At 39.7% G+C, this 21,436-nt stretch overlaps 1 protein-coding gene across 12 annotated transcripts in view; it reads left to right on the forward strand.

Moving 5' to 3' along the window:
* Window positions 1–21,436, forward strand: part of PCDH15 (protocadherin related 15) — a 738,374-nt gene that overhangs the window by 501,107 nt on the left and 215,831 nt on the right. For 9 of the 12 annotated variants that reach the window (XM_040563492.1, XM_040563503.1, XM_040563491.1 and 6 more), the window contains 2 exons: window positions 13,427–13,535; window positions 19,399–19,511. In XM_040563492.1, the coding sequence (XP_040419426.1) occupies window positions 13,427–13,535; window positions 19,399–19,511 (222 nt within the window). Of the gene's footprint in view, window positions 1–8,271; window positions 8,414–11,173; window positions 11,179–13,426; window positions 13,633–19,398; window positions 19,512–21,436 lie in introns of those variants that run through there. The other 3 variants (XM_040563501.1, XM_040563500.1, XM_040563502.1) reach the window with 3 other exon arrangements.

Below are 21,436 nucleotides of genomic sequence, written 5' to 3' on the forward strand. Positions count from 1 at the left end.
AAAAAGGATGAAGTTTGACTGAAAACTGAATAGTTTTGGACAATATATACTCAAAAGTGAAATAGAGAGGAAAATAAAGGCTTAATTGCAAATAGTCTTTGAATATTTGTATGGGGTGAGATAAACACATTTCTTACCAGAACTTGGGTTATCAAGAGACCTGTGATGCACAGTGGCTATGGGATTCCTGGGCTGATGGTGATGTACCAGAGACCTGGTCTGGACAGGATATTTGGCTGATGGGGAAGACAGGCACATTTTCTAGGCATTTATCAAGGTGTAAAGTGAAATTTTATAGAGTTGATCTCAAGTCTGGTTCCTTTAATAATTGTGAGAAAAGGGGAATAAAATGGTAAAAATGACTGATTTGATCATATTCATAATTTTCTTCTTCTAGCTATGGAGATTAATTGCCTGATGTTTGTCATTTTATTTAGTAAATAAATAAACGGGAACGCTGTTGGGAGAATATTGAATTCTTACAGATTTGTCAGAAACTATGAAGAAAAAGGCTTTTGACTTCTGCTTGGAAGAAATAACTGTGGAGCTGTAATTAAAAGTCATTTCCTTTCAGAAATGAAGATGATGTGCTTTGATTCAAGCTTTGGTCTGGCTGATCAGCCAAGTAAGGCAAATACATAAATGTGGAAAAGAAATCTCCAGGTTTCCTGGGTGGTTTTGATGTGCACAGTAGAACAGGTTTACTAGCGTAAATCCTCTTCTCTTTGTAAGGGCAGAACCAATGTCACAGATCTGTGGGATTCATGAATTAGCAAAACTGCTAAACATCCTAGTCTTAGTTATCAGATCTTGCTATTTAATCCTTTTGTATTCTTTTTCATTCTTCAGTTTTCATTATAAAGCTTGTTAGGAAAAAAAAAAAAACTGCCTTAAAATACTACTTTAGTATAATGTAATTCATTTTCATGCAGCTTCCAAAAATAATTATGTGAGGACAGTTAAAAAAAAAAAAAAAAAAAAAATGTGATTCCTCACTTCTGTTGGATATGCCACAACCTGGCACGTGAAATGGTCTTGCTCTTTGTGAAACCATGAAGGGATTTCAGAGATGAAGTAACTGAGCCTTTCTCTCCTCAAAAACTCGTGCTTCAGGAGAGGAAAGAGCGCCTCAGAAAGCATCATCTCTGTCTCATTCTGAGCTCAGGCCTGTATCTTGAACATACAGTCAATTGCTTGTGTGAATTAATTGCTGAATTGGATATTTGCCATGACAAAGAAGACACTTTCACAATATGCACTTTTGTCTTCTGTTTCATAAAACAGTGTTTGTTACGGCATGGAGTTATTGTCAAAGAGGAAGCGTATATATTAATTTATTTGATCCTTAAATGTCATTTAGAAAAATTTAAAAGTTTTAAATGTTGACATTTAGACAAAATACATTTACAGTGATGCCTTATCAGTGAACTTCACTTCAGAAAAATTCTCATCCGTGTCGTAACATCTCTTCTTATAGAGATAATTATAATTTCCATAGCTAGCCTACCCTATTAAACTGCAAACTAGTTGTTCATTAAGGGTTGTGAAAAATACTCCTCGTCAGTTTGTTGTCACAATACAGAGGGTGCAGGTTATATTAGGTGTTAAATTAATCAAGCAGTAATGCACCAATTAAGGTTCTGCAGAGGGGTGCAGGCACACATCCTGAGTGAACTGGAGATGGGAGCAGAGGCGCTCCCTCCTGGGTGCGGAGGCCAGTTTGGAGGCTGCTGGAGGCGCGCCGAGTGCTGCTGCCCCTTGCCACCACCACCAAGGCTTGTGGCTGGTCTGCTGTCACAGCTGTGTGCCATACATAACTCACCTCGAGCTGCTTTACCTGATTTTTGGGTTATCACGGGCCTTCTGAGGCTACCCTGGGAGTCTCCTTGGAGATAGATCTGGGTGATGCTACGATGCAACGCAGCGTAGGCAGGGGGCAGCCCATCTTTGCCGTTACTGGTAGGGCTGCGTGCGCATCTGCTCTGTGCTGCTAAGACTTGTGGAGAAAAACTGGATGAAATCCTAGCAGTTTAGCCTCAAGAACAGGAGGAAACTCCTTGTGAGCTGGAACGCCCTCTTCTGAAACAAGGCGACATGGCGAGTCTGTGCTCAGCTCTGCTTCGACACCTGGCAGCACGGAGTGCTCGAGTTTAAAGGCAGCTCTTGTGGCTGGACAGCCAGGAGCTTGCTTTGTAAACAATTCCTCTCTTCATTCTGGAAGAGTATTGGGATTTGAGAAAAAAAATGTTCAAATCTAAGAGTAAAATTCCACTGCGCTTGAAAAAGGTGTGAGGATGAACTTTATCTCATTTGGAAAAATAGAAGGGTAATACAAACACCTGTTCGCTTTGCAGCAGAATGTTTTATTGATAAAATAGACATTTCCTTGTGCAAATCAGGTATTTGGGCATTGCTGGTTGCATGTGTTTGTGCACATGATCTATCTACACGACTGCACAAATTTACTGAAAATTAAAGTATTTGAAATATACCCAGGAAAATTATTTCTATAGTCTTCTGTCTAAAAGTGGCATTAATGCCACTGTAAATGTCACCACTAAAGAAACATATTAATGTGCTCATGATAATGGTGACAATCGAATTTGTATCTGTAGTTGGGCACTAAATTCCCGCCTGCAGTGATTTCTTAAAAGAGCAACAAACTTCAGTGAGAAAAGGGCTGTGGTGGGCATAGCTTGCATAGGGTCAGGTCTCAGGTAATTGCAGCTGGCATTCCACTGCCTGGATGAGAGTGCTCGTTTCTTTGCAGATACAGAATAAATAATTAGTAAAGGAAATGTACATGTTTCTTCACAAAGCTTAGAGTAGTGTTCCACAGTGTTTTTTTATTGTTATTTTTGTTTGTTTGTGGTTTTTTTTGTTTTGTTTTTTTTCTTTAACCCCAAATTTTAGACCGCTTTATCATCCTGATGGATGGGAATGCTGCTTGGCTGGAGATTGAACACTTTGAAATTTCCTCCCTTTAGAGCCTTTTAATCTTGCTTGATAATTCCTCCAGGTGAGAAATGGCTCTACCAAAGCAGAGTCCTCAGCAGGAAGATACTAAATGGGTAAACACACAAAGCAATGTTATTGTAATAGAATATATGCTTAGATAAATCAAGAGAAAGAAGATCTGGGTCAAATACTGACCCACTCATTTCTATGTCCACCTTTTTTGCATTTTAAGGGAATTGCTGTTTTGTTTTGCTTTTGTGTAGAGTCTAATTTTGTGTGGATTAATGCAAGATGGGTCCAACCCATGGTGCTAGTTCTTCCCCAGAGGGTTCTCCTATGTCACAGTCAGCAGCACTGCCTTAAAAATTGGTACTAGAGAGTTTTTTTCTTTTGTTCCATGAACCTGTCTGATCCTTGAGCTGTGCTGAGCTTCCAGCACCTACTGAAAGTAGTAACTGTTGACACAGGTGAAAACTATCCTTTTTTCCCCTTTGAGATAAATGTGTTTAAAGGAAAACTAAATGGGGTTAATATTTAATAGACTTTTTTATTGTCATGAATTTTAGAATTTTTTAAAAGATCAGAAGTCATTATTTTAAAGTGTTACACTGATCTTTATCTTTTTTCTTTTTTCTTTTTTTTTTTTTTTTGCGAATCTTTGTTGAACAGAAGTAGGTGTGTTTGTCTTGGGTTTTATAACTTAGTTTTATGCATCTGTTCTTTTGCCTTGTTCTGAATCCTGAATGGAAATAATGATGATAATGAACCTACCATCAGAAATTTGAAAGATGTTCATGGAAATAGGCTTTGTAGTTTGCATGGAAAAAAGTGAAATATCACAAAGGAAATGCTTATTGTTCTCTAACCACAATCATCACATTGTAACAAGCGGAACCTCCAAATTCAATTTCTGCTTTTGCCTGAATTGCACAGGAGATTATATGTGGATGCTGAGGTAGGAGGCCCATTGCATAATGCATTTCGTTTAGTCTCCAGCACAGGTTCTCTGTTGGAGACATTTCTTATAAAGCATGTCAGATACAGAAAAAGCAATTTAGTAAGCACTGTGATCAGATCCTGATGAAATTCAATTTTTTTGGACCTGCTGTTCCTGGAAGACATTATTGATAAAAATGGTCTCTATTTTCGTCTTTGTTTTGATTGATCATACTATCTTGCTGTTCTTTCAAAATATTTTACCCCTCTAAGGTGGCTTGTTTTTACAAATAAATGAAAGGAATTGTATTTTTTTGACAGCATACTTTGTTAACAACACTATCTGTCAGGATATTTGCACTCTACAGTTTTCATTTCAGTAAACTGCCTAAACATTGGACGCAACAGAAAGCTAAGCACAACTACCATGGATTATGGGAACAGCCAAATAAGGCACTAAAAGCTATTTGACAATTATGGTGCTGAACTCAGAAAGCGGTTTGCTTGTTAATAGCCAATCCCATCTTAGTTTTTCTTGTCAGATAATAAAGCACTTTTTGTACCTCCAGGGAAGACATGAGAGGTGAGTTCAGATGTGTCAACTCCATAACTTACCACCTGCTGTTGCTTATTGAGGGTTTTTAGAAATGAAGGTAAACTTCTTAAATAGAAAAATTAGATTTATTTCAAACCATTCAATTTGCAGATCAACCCCTGTTATTATTAATTTCTTCTTACACGTGTTTGAACTGGACACATTTTAATGATGATTTCGTAATACTAATTTTAATATACACGATTAATCATTGGTAGACTGTTTTAGCACAGTACCTGTGTACCTGTGGTATTGAGAAGTGCCCTTTTGCACAAGCGCTTCAAAGCAAAGCAGGAATTATCGGGAATGCTGCTAAATGCTACTCAAATCTGGTTTTCATATTAAGCATGGATGTTTCATACAGTCTGGTTGGACTCCGCAACATTGTCTGGTGGTAAGAAGTACTTACAGAACATAAGCCTTCAGGTGCATGGTGTTTTGAGCAGGGAGTATGGTTAGGTGAACTGGCTGCAAATGCTGGGGTTGAGGAACTTAGGTTTTGAAGGAGGTCCGCTTGTGGGGGTTTCCTCTTTCTCGGGGAACGTTTTTCCAGGTGCAGAACTGAGTATAAGCACGTTAGCTCCTGTGACAGTTGGATCACAACAATTTTCTGCTGGGGATTTGTTCTCTGTTCTGTGCTTCAGCTTCACAGTGTGTTTTAAACTTACATATATATATATATATATATACATATATATATATATATTTCTTTTTTTGGGGGGTGGGGGTGCTTCTCTTTTTTGCATTGGCTTTCTCTTGAGATGTTAGGTGAATTTTTTTTTATAAGTTCTTACTCTTAAGAGTGTGATATTTCCCACAGAAAACCCAAAACTAAAAAGAAAAAAACAGGTGTTTGGTGTTGTGTACTGTCAGAGGGGCTCAGGAAATCCCATTCACTCTGTATTTATGTATGTATTTGTCTCGCGTCAGGTCACTATCTGTACACAGGAAGGCAAGTAGAGAGGGTGAATGGTGAGACCTTGCAAATCCAAGATGTGACGTGACATGACATAATCGATCTGACTAATGACAGATCTTTGGTAGTATCTTAGCTGAATATACTTTTTCAGGGTCTTTTATTTATTTATTTACTTTTGGTTGGATATCTCCATAAAGTATTTTCTGCGTTTTAACGATATGAAAGTACTTCCTGACAGATTTGTGTGCATTAGCTTTTTGTCAGAGCCCTCATTGTACTGGCAAAGCATCTGAAGCAGCAGCAAGAAACGATGTTGGAATGGTTTTGCAATTCTTCCTGCTGTTTTAGTACTGTGTGTTGGCAATAGTGGATGCATTTCCGCACAGTATGGGTATCACTTTGCTAATTTCTGATTTACAGCTTGTATTCCAGCCTTGCACGTTCTTCAGGAAAGCACACGGGGAACCAGTATAACCATAATAATTAATCAGTTCATCAGAAACTTTAATACTATAGGGGTACCTTTGAAGGGGTTAGGGATTTCAGCACAGGGTGATGCATATTGCCTTACTAGATTTTTTTTTTTTTTTTTATCCAGCAAAAAAGCTTCTCAACCTCACCTGCACAGGGATGAGAGTTCTGGCTTGATCTCTGAATTGATCAGCCTGGCTATGAATATCATGTGTGTTGAAGGCCATGGGCTTTACCAGGAGTCAACTGGTCAGTGTGTGCCACTGGTCAGAGAACCAGCACAACACGTGTTTGGAAATGTATGGAAACAGGTGACTTGTAGTGATCTGTCACCAGTTCAGTCACATCATCTCTGCTGTTGCTCTTCCAGAGCTGGAAGCAATTCCTGTTGCAGTGCTGTCGTTTGAACTGACACAGATCAAAATACTTAGTTGCTTCTATTAAAATCAATGTCTTTTTTAGCATCCCCCCAAGTATTAATGATAATTATCATCTGCCAAATCTGAATAAATTAGGCATGCTCTTTTCACAATTGAATATATGTTCTGCCTAGGGAAAAATGCACAGGGAAACATTTCATATTCTTCAGTATTAGGCAATGTATTGAACTCCTTACAGAAGATGCTTAACTGCGTAGCATTTGTCTTTTTTATAAACATCCTGGATACCTCTGCGGAGGAGATTGTCTATGTATATATGAGTTAGAGCTTGTAGGACAATCAAATTGATAACACAGGGCCTACTGCAACTTCAGAAATTATTTTACAAGAATATCAATTTATTTGGTAAGACTGAGATTTAGGACAGGTTTTCACAGCTGTGTTAGTAATGTATATATTAGGCAAAGGTCAGCTAAATGTGTCTGCCTAAGAAATGTCACGGCAAAGTGGCAGACTGAAATACTAATGCAAGTAAGCACTCCTGCTCTGGTAGGTTGTTGCTCAAGGGACTGATTTATCTTATTTTGGTCAACTTGGAGCAATGCATACGTTCCGTATATTTCTTCCTCTTCTTTTTAAGCAGTCTTTGATAACTTCTGGATAACGTAGTCTCCTGTGTGAATTAGAGTGTAGAAAATACCTCCTTGTAGTTGAAAGTATATTAATATTTAAAGATGTAGCTTTTGCCCCTTCTGTAAGTGGATTTGTAGAGGGATAACTCAAAAGGTTGGGAACTCCTCCTTTTCACGTGGGTTTGTCCCTTTCCAGCAGTTGGTGATGTTCCCTCCTGCCTGCGTAGTCGCTCTCAGTGCTGTTCCCAGGAGCACCTCAGGGCCTGCACCGCCAGGCTGGCTCACGGTCTGCTGTCTTCACCTGCCCTCAGTAAGGGTTGGTAAAGGCATTTCTTGTTAATATATTACTTGCTCAAAACCAGCAATATCCAAATTCGTTAATTATTTTTTGGTTTCCTAGAACATAATCATTTTAGTTGCAATAAGGTGGAAAAAAAAAAAAAAAAGGTAAATATATACATTATATATATATATCTGTACAGTAAATCTCATGGAACTCAAACTCTAAAAATGTCATTTCCATTTTCTTCCCTTTCTGTCTTATCTTCCCTAGAGGAAGAAGTCCTCCATGACCATACACAGTTGGCAAGTTTAGCTTTGTATCTCAGCTAGGCTGTGGAAAAGAGAGCAAGTCTGGATTTTAAAGTAGAGCTATCCTCAGACCTATCTGTGAAACTCTCTAAACTTGTGACTCATAGCAAATACCAGTCAGTGCTTTGTTTTTCCTTATGTAGTACATAGTCCTTGCTACTAACAGTACCTTGAACAAGTCTGACTATTTGAATTCAGTGTATCACTGTATGTGGTACAGCATGGGTAGCTAATTGGAAACCCTGAATTGTTGTGCAGGCTTGCAGTTCTGGTACGTCATGACTCCACTAGGTAATTATATAGTAACAGACAATATTGAGGGAACAGTGATAGATACAGGCAGAACTGAGTTACTGATCTGAGGGGTTTTAAGTCACATAAATGCTGTTGTTTAATACTGCGTGGAGTCACCATGTCTTGGGGAGGCAGCTGAGTAAAACTACAGGTGTGCAGAGTAAGTTCAGCTCTCACTCATATGAGGTTGAAAGAGTTACTATTGCATTAACTACAGCTGAGTATTTCTGACCGCACAACTTTAAAAATCAGGAAGATGAGCTCCAGGTGAACAAGAGAAGGTGGAAGGCTTTTGTGTTAGAAAGGTACATGATAACTGAAGTTGCTGATCTCTTGCTTGGGTTTAATTATTCTCAGCAAAAATGATGTCCTGTGGGCAGCCTGCTGGCTACAGCATAGATTATTGAATGCTGTTGCAGTCCTTTTATTTATTTTAAAATATAATTATAATTTTATTTACAAATAAATCATTCAATAAATGGTTTGTTCCTTTTCCTCACTATCCTTATTAAGAGGCCAAAACCCTGTTGGAAGACTGCAAGTGGAGGTTTATGGCTTACTTTGCAAGCTTTGGGACTAATCAATAACTTCCTGGTTTAAAGATCTCTTTCTATAGATTGTTTCATGAAATTTTCAGGTAAGAAAGAACAGGGAACCTTTGCCATCTATTATTATTTTTTTATTGTGATACTCATTAACATGTTATCTCTCTTAGATGTCTGTGATCTAGCCGTGTGTCACTGTCTGAAATAGAGAGATCATCTGAAAGAATTTCACAGCGTTACGAAGGTGTGCACACCGAAACTGAGTGGCAGGCAGATAAGGAAAGGAGTGCCTCAGAGGTGGTGGCAGTCTGTTCACTGATGAAAGCGGCAAGAGTTTGCATGGTTAAGTGTGTTCACAGATGTATGCAGGAGAACTGCAGGCTCTCTTTCTTTCCTCTCTAGTGAAATGTGGCTTTAGCTTTTCTTCTGAATAAACGGGATTGTTTCAAGCAGACCTGGCCCTGTTATTGGTTTCTCTGATGAACAGAAACAATTTGCAGCCAAATTGTGGCTAACCACGCAGGTCAAAGAGCAAGACACAAAAAGAGCTTAGGAAATTAATACAAGCTTTGTCTTGGTGTTTAGTATAGCTGGAAAAAAAAGCATTTGAATGAAAGCTTGCTGTGCCCTTTCTAGGGCTAGAAAGTATTCTAGCCCTTTTGAATTTGTAATAGTAATGTCAAGTCATTTTCCAGTCCTCCTCACTGTGACAAGAGTAGCTGCTGCTGCTTCTGGAAGTGTGTACCATTTAGTGATGGGCACAGTTTGATGACATTTGTGAATAAACACAGTGGTATCCACTGTTCATGTCATAGTAACTTACGAGGGATCTTTTGTTGAAAAGAGCTGAAGGAAAGATTCCCAGTGCTCCGTCCTCATAGCCTGCAGGCAATCGTGTCTTAACCTGATTGCAGTGAAAAGGATGGTCGCTGGCACTCAGCAGCCTCCAGACAAAGCTGAGAAGATTCCTCTGTATAGGAATGCTGCGTTTTGACTCGTGGATTTCAAAGAAAGTCTGACTACCTTTGCTCATTCTCTGTTGAGGCCAAATTTCCCTAAGTATTTTGCAAGGGAGCATGTCAAAGTTTGCTGGCAGTCTGCAGGTGCTGTATCAAAGTGCTCGCTCTTACCAAGTACCACAGGTAGGTCCTTTGGGGGAACTGCACCAAGTTTGAGAGGCTTGAGTTCCTTTTGGGAAACAAACAGCAAAAAAAGAAACAACCTGAGCTTTCCCCTGTGTGTTATATCTCTTTACATGTTTACTCAGGCTGGTATATCATCTGCAAATATTTCACAGCACCAGCATCAGGCTTCGTGGTGGTATTCCCCTGGGTCACTCTGGACCTTGTGGAGTCAGTGCTGCATTTGCCCCTGCTGTTCCTTTGGCACTGACCAGCTCCGAGCCGGAGACTACACAGCACTGCAAATTCATATGCTCCACTCTTGCCTTCCTGGAAAAAAACTTCGGTTCTTGGCCACGTGCTAATCTTCATTTTGATTGTTCAGTCCGCAGTGTCTGTGAGTATTCTGGTTTTCAGTGAGTCCTGCAAGGCATCAAAAAAAGAAATTGGATTTCCAACTACTCCCTTATTTTCTCTGAGCTCTGCCTTACTCCTTTATTTTTTGCCTTGATCACCTGTTGGTGCTGCGGACTCTGGCAGGCTTCCTGTTGCAGTTCTGTTTGAGGAAGGAATTTTTTAATTTTATTGCTTGTGATATCATTTCTAATTTTTTTTTGTATTGAATGCCAGGAAGTCTGTTAATACTGAACCCAGCAACTGAGAGATCTCTTCCCTATTGGGGAAAGAGTAAATAAATGACTGCATATTTTACCTTAGAACTGACAGATCTCCTTTTTTTTTTTTTTTTTTTAAAGCACCTGTTCCTGCCAGAGCTTGTGAACCCTTTTATGTTCTTCACGAGCATGTGACTGGTTTTGAAGGACGCCTGGTTATTCTGAGCAGTTTCCCCTGCGTCGCTGCTTAGTCGTGCTGACTCCCCTTGCCCTTTCTCAAGCTTGTCTCGATAAAAGCCACACAAGCTTTTTGTTTGCCTCTGATTGAGTGTCCTTAAGCAGTCGTGGCCCCCTGCAAACATTTTACTTCTTCAGCAGTCTTTTTTCCCCTCTTTCTAATGAGTTTCCACCATTTTATGGAGCGCTCTGTCGAGGCTGCCTATGACTGCTTTTGTGTGCGTGTGCTTTGCAAGGAAGTTGGATCTAAGAAGCAGTGGTGGCTGCACAGACCTCATTCTGCAATACCTGAACTGGTTCATGCCCACTTGGCGGAGCTGCGAGGAGGCTCTACCCCCTCTGCACAAGTCCAGAGCCACCTTTGCGGAGATGCGACTGTGGCCTTTCTCTCCAAGGGCCACACAAAGCCTGGTCATTTCTCGGAGTGTCGTGCTGGTGACGGCGGGTGTTGTCGTTGTGTCTGCTGCCTCCAGCCACATTGGCAGCACAGGAGTGATGCTGTGAGCACCTGCTAAAGCCTTTTCAATCCCAAAGTGCTCATGAAAGAAAGAATATCCTTAGATAATAACAATGGTTATTATCTCTGTTGATCAAAGCATATTTTGACTACAAATCTTTAATTATTTTTCATAAAAAGTATACGTACAACTTCTGGAAAGATCGTAAATATGCTTTTACAAGTTCATTAGTGTACTTAATGGGAGCGTCATTGGTGCAGTTACGTTTTCATAGTTCTAATTCAAGTGAAAAAGACACTTGCATTATCCACAGATTGTTAAAGCAATAGGAAAGTACCTTTAGCTTTGCGTCAAGGCACATCATTTTATTTAATTGAAAGCTGCTTTAAATTATCCCTAGGCATTTCAGCTGGTTGTGACTGATCGTGTTGCGTGGTATATTCTATTTTATGAGCAGCCCGCTTCAGAGCGTGTACAGTACTTAGAAAACCAACTTGCATGGTGCATGGAATAAAAACGTAGTGGTTTTCATCTTTCATTCTTTGTTTTCTTATACAACTCATTCTGTTCAATTGATTGCTTTGGTTTGGAGGAGTTAGTGTAATGGTGGCAGTATGGGGTGTTATATATTGTTCAAGTAAAATCTCTTTAATTTCAAATGTGTTTTTTCTAAATGCTGCTTTTGAGATTCTTGAATTGGGAAGTAAAGCGAGTGCATGTCCTTGCTATCTGAATTATACATCCACAAAGTATTATTTTAGTGTACTTTCAGCAGCCAGGTACAGCTGACAGCTCATTATTGACAAGGTTAGATCCATTGCTGTTTCTCTAGCATAGACTGAGACATTTCAGCTTGCCCCTGCAGTATTGTAATTGTGACTTAAAAATTTAGCTAGTCTTAGCAAATGATTTATTTTGTTGTGGGCATATTTTTAACCATAATCTAGATTTGCCTGCAAGTGCTTCAACTGATCTATAGCTTTAAAAATAGCATCTTTTTGTCTTGGACACTTATGCATAATCTTGTCTTTCAGCATGTAACTTCTGTGCAGTCCTAAAGCATTTTAAAAATTCAAACGTATGTCAAATATATCTTCTTCTCTCTTTCTTTATGCCTATTTTGAGCCCATCTTCCTCATTACACTTTTAAGAGTTTAATTTTTTAAAGAGTCAAAAGTGGAAGCAAAGGACCTCTTCTGTTCGTCGGGAGCTGTGGAAGAAGCCCTAAGCAGAGAGCCAGAAGTGAGGATGCAGCGGCCCCGTGTTGGCAGGCAGACGCTCTGCGCCCCGCGCTGAGAGCTGTGGCAGGACGCAGGGCTGCGAGACCTGGGTGCTGAGCACAGAGGAGCCCTCGGGAACCCGAGGGAAGGGACTTCTGTGGGGCAGACCCTGGGCAGAGTAGCTTGTGTGTTGTTGCAGACAGCCACGTGGCTCCATATCCAAAATCAGAAGCAGGAGGTATTAACTCTCCTCTCACAGGTTCCCTTGCATCCACCTTGTCGTTTTCCTCCTCCTGGCTCATCTCTTTTCCCTATAGATTTATTGAAGGCATCACTAACACTCTTGTAGATTTCTTCTAGATCTTAGCAGAGGGGGTTTCTAAAGGCTGTGCCAAAACTTGACCAAGCGTGGACTTGTCTCACTCCTATTCTTATGCTAAATTTCAAGTTCCCTCTTGCAGAACGTGGAGTGTTAGAACTCTCCAAAGCAAAGGCTGTCAGGTTTAGTCATATGTGGAGGAAAAGGTGACTGGCATTTCATAGAGGTTATTGAACAGTTTGGCCATGCAATTAAAAGCTACAAGAAGGGGAGGGGAAAGATTGGGACATATTTATTAATGGAGTAGCTACTTTTCTACTTGACTAAACAGCCAAGGTTACTGAAACTGTTCTTTTTGCGCTGGGAATGTCAGCACTGGTGTTACCCCTGGAGAGTGTGTTGTCATAGGGAAGCTTCAGAAAACATTCAGAGCTACAATGAAGGCTTCGTGCTGCAAGTAGATACAAGAATGCTCTTAATTAGGTGGGTCACGAAACAGGAATACAAATAATAAACAAGATGAAAGCCTTTGAATAGGATAAGAAGGCCTGTTTTTCTTGCTTTCTGTTTCCATGTTCAGCATGTGAGATCACTCCACTGCTCCATCCTGGTGTGCATTATTGCAGTACGAATGACTGTAGTGTCTGTCCAAACTTTTCAAATGTGCCTATCCCTGAAATGTCTGGTACTTTGGCTTGAATTTATTTTGTAGTATAAATTATTGTATTGTTCCTAATGATTCTCAAATAGGATTTATTTTTATTTATTTTCTTTAAAGTATTTGCTGTATTTCACTGCTGTGATGATGTCTCAAATGTCTGATTCAAGGGACTATTTATAGTAGCATAGTCAAGCATTTGCTTGAACATTTATGAGCTTAGAGCCTTTCTTTGAAGACACCATTGTAATATAAAATGTATCAAAAGCACAGAAGATCGCTGTAGAAATACATACATTATCTACATACTTTTGATTTCAATGGGACGTGCTGTAAGTATTCTCTTACATACATGAGTACTTTTTTCTCCTAGAATTCCAGCAAATATCCTTTACAGTGGGATGTTTTTGTATTAAACCTAAAGACCTGCCTACTGGCTTTCTAATTTGTTTGAAATCTGTCTGATTTTTCATTTCAGGCATATGTGAACCCTATCAGTGTCACTCCACCCATACAAGCCATAGATCAAGACCGAAACATCCAGCCTCCTTCTGATCGACCGGGCATCCTCTATTCCATCCTAGTTGGTTGGTGTCTGCTACTCTTGCTATCACTCATGATCAGTCGCTTTGCTATGACCAGAGAAAGATTGACTGGGAGTGTGGAAACCTAATAAATTTTGTGGTTAGTGGGATGTTTGAAATCGTTGTTCTACCTATTTATGTTTAACTGCAATGTAGAAGTTATTCCAAATGGCTGCATTATTTGTTGTTGTTTGTTCAGATTAGATTCAGAAGTTTCTGATTTGGCCAATGGAGCAACACAGCAAGCAAAATGAGAGAGACTTGTCTGTGCTCATAGCTGTGCTGCAATGCATTTTTTTCATTCACAGGTGCAGAGGCAGTTGTGTAACAGATGCTACAGAAAGGCAATTAGAGCAGGTTCCTTCCAAAAGTCTCCTGTCACAGAGCAACTTAAAGGGTCTTACTGCATTCAACTTTAATTTGGTGCCTGTGAGCTTGCATGCTTTCTTTCCCTTGTGGCTTTTTTGTTGGTTGTTTTTTTTGTTTCTCAGTTGACATTGCTCTTTTCTGGTCAGAGAGGGGTGCAGTTGTAGCAAGAGTTCAGAGATAGATACTTTGCTGGGGGATATCTTGTATTCTGCTATTTATTTTTCTCCTGCTATTTTCTTCTGTTCGGCATCTGTTTCAAATTGCTTAGCTTGTATGATTTAATAATGGAAAGGCCTAAGGCGGTGGTTTGCAATTCAAGTTCTCCACCTGCCCTGTTCTTCACAAACAGAGACTTAACACTGTAGTATTTTCTGTACCCTGTGTCTAGCATGGGAGTTGAGAATTTGTATTTTGTGTAACTGCATCATTTTCATGTTTGCTGCATTACACTGCAGCTATGTGGACTTCTTGCTGTGAAAGTCTAGATTTTAATTATTAGCATATTGAATAGTTTTACTTGTCTTTAAAAAACAAACAAACAGGCTTCTGTATACTATAGGTCTGTTGTTAAAGGGGAAAAAAAAGTAGGTTTGATGGATTAGTATGTCTGTTATTTTCAGGACTATCTTCAGAGGGTACAAAAGAATGGCTGCCATACCATGCAGAGCTGGCCAATGCTTAAGGTCATAGGAAACCGTTAATGTTAAGCTTCGCCATGATTACAAATAACACCACATTTTTAGGTGATTTTGACATATTGGACACTTTTTCTCCAAATGAATTGCTGCCACAGAGCCAGCCTGTGGCTTACTTTGTTAAGGAGGTTTGTAGATTTTTTTGTTTGTAGAACATTTGTAGAGCAAATGCACCAAGTACTTCTATATGTGGAAGCTGACTTGGTTTATTTATAAGTTCAGCTATTGACAGTTAAGTCCAAGTGCAACATTTAGCCCGTTCGTTTAATGTTCTTTGAGTAACTTGCAAAGTTCATTAGAAGGTTAACTTAATAAAAATTGTGTTTATTAACGTGTGATATTTTTAATGTTTGAGTGATTGTTGTGACCAGGAAGAAATGATTTAGAAACCTGCATTATAGCAGTCTGATTTTTTTGTTGATTGTTCATTGGAAAGGCTACTCTTTTTTTTTTTTTCTCGTTTTTGAGCCATGGTCTTCAGAAGGATTTCTTTTTAGATTTTAAGTCCGTCTTCATTTTGCCAGTACACAGTGCTATTTATATTGTAGCCTTTACTGCAGAAAATTTTAAATAGTTTCACAGGAAATTAGGCCTTGCAGATATTTCTCACATGGATTTTCCCTTGCTTTAGATCTAAATGTAGTTCTTTATATGCTCAGATATGTCTTTTTTTAAACACTGGGAGGTCTGAACTGTGCATACAGAATGAGAGAATAAGCTACTTACTGAAATGAGATTGATTTTGAATTTTATTTGATTTTACTGAGTTCTGATGTGGTGGTTCTTTTAACCTGCTTTCTTCCTTCTGCTGCACACCTGTACAAGTCAAGTTCTGGCATATGCTTTGGGCACTGTGGATGTTGTATATGAATTCTGCACATCTTTCTTGATATCTTTAGGATATATTGTCAAGAAGTCTTTCTGTTAACAAAGCCCAGCATCACTGCAGTGATAACTCGCTTCCACCTGATGTGGCCTACTAACCTCGTCCTTAAGTGCTCATAAAGATCTCTGCCTGTCATGCTTTCAAGGTAACTGGCCTTTCAAGTGTCAGGTAAATGCTTCAGTGCTGCTTTCACCAAATATCTTTCCTGTGAGGAGGGTACAAGTGAACCTCTGAACAGTTCTGAGAACAACAGGTTCCCCTGCAATCCATTGAAAAGGAGTCAAGAAACTCGCTTGATGAGGAAAATGCCTGTGAAAGTTGCTACACATTCACGCAAGCATAGCACTGCTGAAGACAAAAGTAACTTGAGGGTAAGGCACTTGAGAAATGGAGAAATAGCCCAAGTCCATCATTTTCTGCTTGCTCTCTTGTTCTGACCTCTGAGTGCAATCCTCTCAAAGGATGTATCAAGATGTCTGAAAGTGCTTGTTCAAGTAGTTATGGACTCGTACTGATAAAATTATAGAAGTTCAAGTCTTAAATATTCCTAAAGGTTCATTCTAAGATTAGAGCACTAGTTTCAGCAGAGTGCTACTGGGGTTATTGTCTTCTGTTTCAAGTATTGGCTAATGTACATGAAGAAAGTACTTCAGAGGAGAGAATTGAACTGTAATAGTTCATCTCTTATGCTTGATATCTTGGAAACCTGATGTTTGGAATTTTTTAATGAACAAATTTTTGCACTCATTGACTTTAAGGAACTTTAATAAGCATAAGTCATTGCAGTAGACCCACACAGAGTGCCTGGCATCCCTCTGCATGTAGCATGTGCATGTGCATTAGAAACAGCATAGGACCCAGCCCATCTTCTCAGTTACTCTCATCTGCAGCCTCACCCCATTTTGTTCCTTCGTGCTAACTACATCACAACCCTGTGCTGCACTTGTTCTGCATTTACTACTCAGTCTTATTTGAAAGTCTACCCTGAGTTGGCTTTGTTGGTATTTTTAAGGCTTTCTTTTCTCCGGTCTGGTCCTTTGGAAAAGTCATTTTTTCCTTTAAATCATCAGCTTCTGGATTTGACCATGGAACTGTGTCTGTGATTTCTTCTACCAGCTTCAGAAAATTAACTGTTCTACTTGTTTGATATTTAAACAGAGACAAAAAACGCAGCAACATGTTCAGGGATTTCTCTCTAACCCTGCTAGCTCCCTGATGCATGGCAGGCCCCACAGTGAAAGCCTTCCTCAGCGTCAAGAAAAGCAAACCTAAGAGCGCTCTTCACATTGTGGACATTGTCCTGTCCTGCACGATCATCCTAGTTAGAGCTGTAGTAGGCAATTCCTCCTTTCTCAAAGGAGTTCAGGCAGCAGCATAGACTGAGGGTTGCTCTGCTCTGTCAGGGTGCAACTGTTTTTGTGCAGAAGCAGTTTCTGGAAAACTTTGCTTTCAGTATGTAAGGCATCCCGGAGTTTGGAGACTTCCTGTGGTAGGCAGCACCTAAGCAGGCATCATTGGTTAGGATTTAGGCATCACAGCTGTGTTATGCTCTAATCTGTTCTTTCCTGATCGTCCTCCTTGCCGTCTTTTCCTCCTTTTTTTTTTTTTTTTTTTCCCCTGGATTCTTTTCTGGTGTCTTTATACAATGTTAGCTTCATCTTCCCTGCTGTAGATCACCTTGTGCCTCTTACAGCCATCTCCATCCTCACTTATGTATTTGTTCTCTTTCAGGGAACTCTGTTTTCTTCTTTCTTTTATTCTTTCTTGGTGCTTTTTGAATTTCATTCCTAATTTCTTGATTTTTCCTAACTCTCAGCATCAACCCATGTGAGTGTAGTCTCCTAAGAGTACAGCAATCTGTTATCTGCCATGTGCTCAGAACTGCTGCTGGATGCCTGGTGCTCTTAAAAAATTACATTTGTTAATTAGGAGTCAAAATTTAAAGGAGGGAGAAAAAGGTCTTAGAGTTAGAAACTCTGCATTTATGTTGGTGGTGTTGAGGAAAAATTATTTCACAGAGGTGTATGGCATAGATGTATAGAGAAAAATTCACAGAAGGTATGTGGGGTATGTGTGTATTTATGTGTGTATGTGTATATATGATTCCGTGATACCTATATATACAGAGAGACAATTTAGCAAACAGTTGTCATATGATGAGGGACAAACTAAATTACTGCACATGGGTTTCGGCAGTAATCTGTCTCCTGGGGTAGCTACTGACTTTCAAAAAGCGGTTTCTAATCATTCTACTTCAAAGGTGAACAGTAATAGCATCATTTATCAGAAAAATGGTCTTTTTTGTGTTGAATCTTATAGCCTGTTATTCTGTGCTGAGGATTTGGCCTGGCAGTATTTGTCCTGCTCTCATGGCTGCTTTAAGATACAGGAACCCAGGAGCTCCGGGGACTTAGTGAGGCATTCATACTATCAGCAAAGTGCTTTCTGCCTCTCAGCTGCTACACCGCACTATGCCTATACCTAAGATGACTTGAGATCTTAGACACTTAATCCGTATTTTTGTTTCTTTGGATGCTTTTAGTAATACTGCTAAGCTGTGAGATGCCAGAGTTCATGCTGTTGCTAACAGCTTCGGCTTTCTGAGCCCTGCTCTGTTCAGGTTTGTGCTCTCAGCTCCCCAGCTGAGGGAAAGTCAGGCAATGAAACCAGAATAAACTGGGACGAGACACGAGAGTACGGTAGGTAGGTACAGCTTTCTGATACACAAACAAGGACTGAACATACCTTACTCTTTTAGAAAAAAATGTGGTATAGGCTGTGCTGTCAGGTAGGTAAGAGACTGCTGCTGAACGGTATCCTATACTGTTATGGCTTCATCCAGCCCCGGCAATTAACGCTCACCCATTGCTACCTTTTTGCCTGCTTTCTTTGAGAGCCACAGGGCTCAAAATCACTGTAGCTTAATTCTTACCTCCTCCTGTCTGCTTGGTCCTGTGCCAGAGCCTTGTGGCCTGAGCACAGAGCCCTGAGGACATACCTGCATAGCACAGGCCAGGCGCAGCGGGGTCTCTGTGGGCTCGCAGCTGCACTGCGGCTCTGACGGCCTCTGCTTTAACCAGGTCAGAGAGTATCCTGGGAGCTCTGAACCAAGGCACTACTTGCTGATGATGAATGGAAGCTCTTAGACATGGATAAGGTCTCATCTGGTGTCTCCTCTGATTAGAAACTTCTTTTCTTAGAGTCGTAAGGTGACAGGTACTGAAGTAATAACAGGAGTTTGTCCATAGGTACGAGAGAGCTACAAGAGCCAAAGTATTAAAGCACCTATTTTAGATTGCAACTGTCTGGGCACTGTCCTCAAGCAATAACATGGATATCTCAAGCATAGTTGTAAAATCTTTCTATTGCAACACCTCACGTGTTTCCTTTGTGTATATGTTTGCATGCAGGACATGGTACGTAGCGTTGTTTGGTTTGTGATTAGTGACATGATGTGATACCTCAAGGGAAACTTTACTTCAAAGCTGAAGAGAGAAATCTCAGTTGTATGTTTAGCAAGTTGGGTTTCAGAAATGTGGTGGGTGGAAGTGGAAGATGATTTGCAGTGAAACAACATTTCTCCATATATCCTCTTAGCTGATTACATGTGTACTAATCTCCTGGAACCCGAGAAGCTGAATTTCCACCAGCTGCAGGTGTGTGGGGGCTCCTGCTGTTATTATCAACTATTTAGGTATTCCCAGTTGAGAGGAACCTTCATGATTAGAGGGAGTAAGGAAATGATGTTATTAAAGGCATACTGTTTGTTGTACAATTAGGCTACATGTACATATTATGCAATGTTTTATCCTTATAGTAACAGGATTGGGTTTTGTTCTTTTGGTGACTTATGAATAAAATGCATTATTAAGCTAAATCTTTCAGATTTGTTCAAACCTTAGTGTCTTTTTTGCAGGTACTCCTGAGGATTATCCACAGTATTTCCATATGAATCTCACAACAGCTGAACTCACTCTCCTAAAACAAATAAACAGAGATTTGCACCAGAAGTTTGACTTGGTTATTAAGGTAATTTTGACTGAATTCTTATTTCCATATGCTTTTGAAAACTGCTTAGCAACAAAAAGCACTAGAGAAAATGTGTGAGAATCCTGCTTGTCTTTCCTGGATTATGTTTTTAAACCATCAGGTGTCAGTTAGCACCATCATAGGGGAGAAGGATGTGAAGTACTTTTGAAAAGGGAAAGAGTCGTGTTAGATGCATTCTCAAGACACCTGAGTTAATAAAAAACAACCCTACATGTGGTATCCCTCTTTTTATTTACTCAGTTGTCTTATGAATGCATTAATTCTGTATTTCATGTTTTCTCCAGTTCACATTCCATGCTGGAGAATCTCAGATACAGATAATTTCCGATACTGAATATGGGAGTAAGGATAACAGAAATCATCTCACAACCTTGTAGCAATTACGTGTTTTTGTTGGTTTAGGGATAATTTAAAACAAAGAAGCTTTTGAAAAACACCCAGCACTGATCTCATTCAGCTTCTATTGCTGAAAAAAAGCATAAACCACTGCAGTGGGGTTGGTCTTTTCAGATCCTGCCATTGATGAGGAAAGTTGGCGTCGTCTTTTGTATACACCACTCTCCTTATTTTTGCAGTCTGACTTGGTAACCACCTGGAGTTCTTAGCTGATCCAGGTGATCAAAGCACGTATCAGTTAGTTGTGAAGAGCATGTCTCAATAGAAGGTCTCAAAATGAATCTTCATCTGGTTACTGAGCCCCGGTTTTGCAAGCAAAGAATAATTTCAGCGTTCGGTGCTTTCTTTGCTGATGTAACATTTAAGAGGAAAAGAATCAGAGGTGGTGATATGAATGTTTAATTGCTAAACATGTTAAATGCAGAAAATTAATGATTTTACTTAGAGCAAAATTGTACAAAGATACGAGGTTTGCTGAAGGAACTGTCAAAATCAGTTCAGTAAAGATGATTTCTAATGACTGTACGCCGTCAGGCCAAATGTTTGTCATCATTCTTCAGGAAGAATCAGAGTATGATTTTGTTCTTTTTTTTCCTCAAGAGAGGAAACAATAATCAATATTTCAATCATTTGAGAACCGGGGGGAGCAATGGTGCATGTTTCTGCTGTTGAAGTAAGGAGGAATGAAGGAGCTTATACAAACATGGTGTGACAGAGCGGCCTGGGTCCCTTGCTGTGTCTGTGCCCTTGTGTGGCCATGCAAAAGCAGTGTCTGGCTGCTGCCTTTGCAACTTGCAGGATTTTTTTGCATTGTCTCTGAGCATTTATTAAGCACAGAAGAGTTAGGGACTGAGATTTGCGGGCACCTTCTGTGCATCTCAGGGCAGCAGGTTCTCTGGGAAGATGGTAATAATAAATCTATTGATGGACAGATCCTTTCTGTCTTTTCCGAGGAACGTGTGTGATTACGGAATGACGGAAGAGAAACAACAGCGCAACTTACAGGCATTTTGAGTAACTCTGCACCTTCTTAAATGTCTGTTGTACTCGTGCATCCAAGTACAAAGCTTCATATATGCTTAGAGTGAAATAATTTGCAATTTGATTCTTGTATAATAATGTGCTTTTGTGCTTTCTTCCTGTTGTGCAGTTCTGTTGTCACTGGGACAGATGAGGAAACGTAAGGTTTATAAAACTAAATATGCTAAGTTACGGGTTTTATACCCTGTAACAGTTTATTGTGTGGTGGTGTGAAAATGCTGCAGACTTACACAGTAGCACAATACATCAGTCAAAAAATCACATACACTGGTCTGGTATCACATTCTGTGTGCATAAATAGCAAGCTCCATTGTTAATGGAAATTTTTATAGTCATTATTAGGTTCATATTGCTGTGTTATATGTGCAGTCAAGGGGATAATAAGGAAAATTACCAGTCTGTAAGAGTGATAATGTGCCACCCGCTAAAATAATAAAAGTTTTAGTGCTATGTTGTTCAGAGACCTT

This window comes from Cygnus olor, chromosome 7, assembly GCF_009769625.2.
Source record: "Cygnus olor isolate bCygOlo1 chromosome 7, bCygOlo1.pri.v2, whole genome shotgun sequence".
In the NCBI taxonomy this organism is placed as follows: domain Eukaryota; kingdom Metazoa; phylum Chordata; class Aves; order Anseriformes; family Anatidae; genus Cygnus; species Cygnus olor.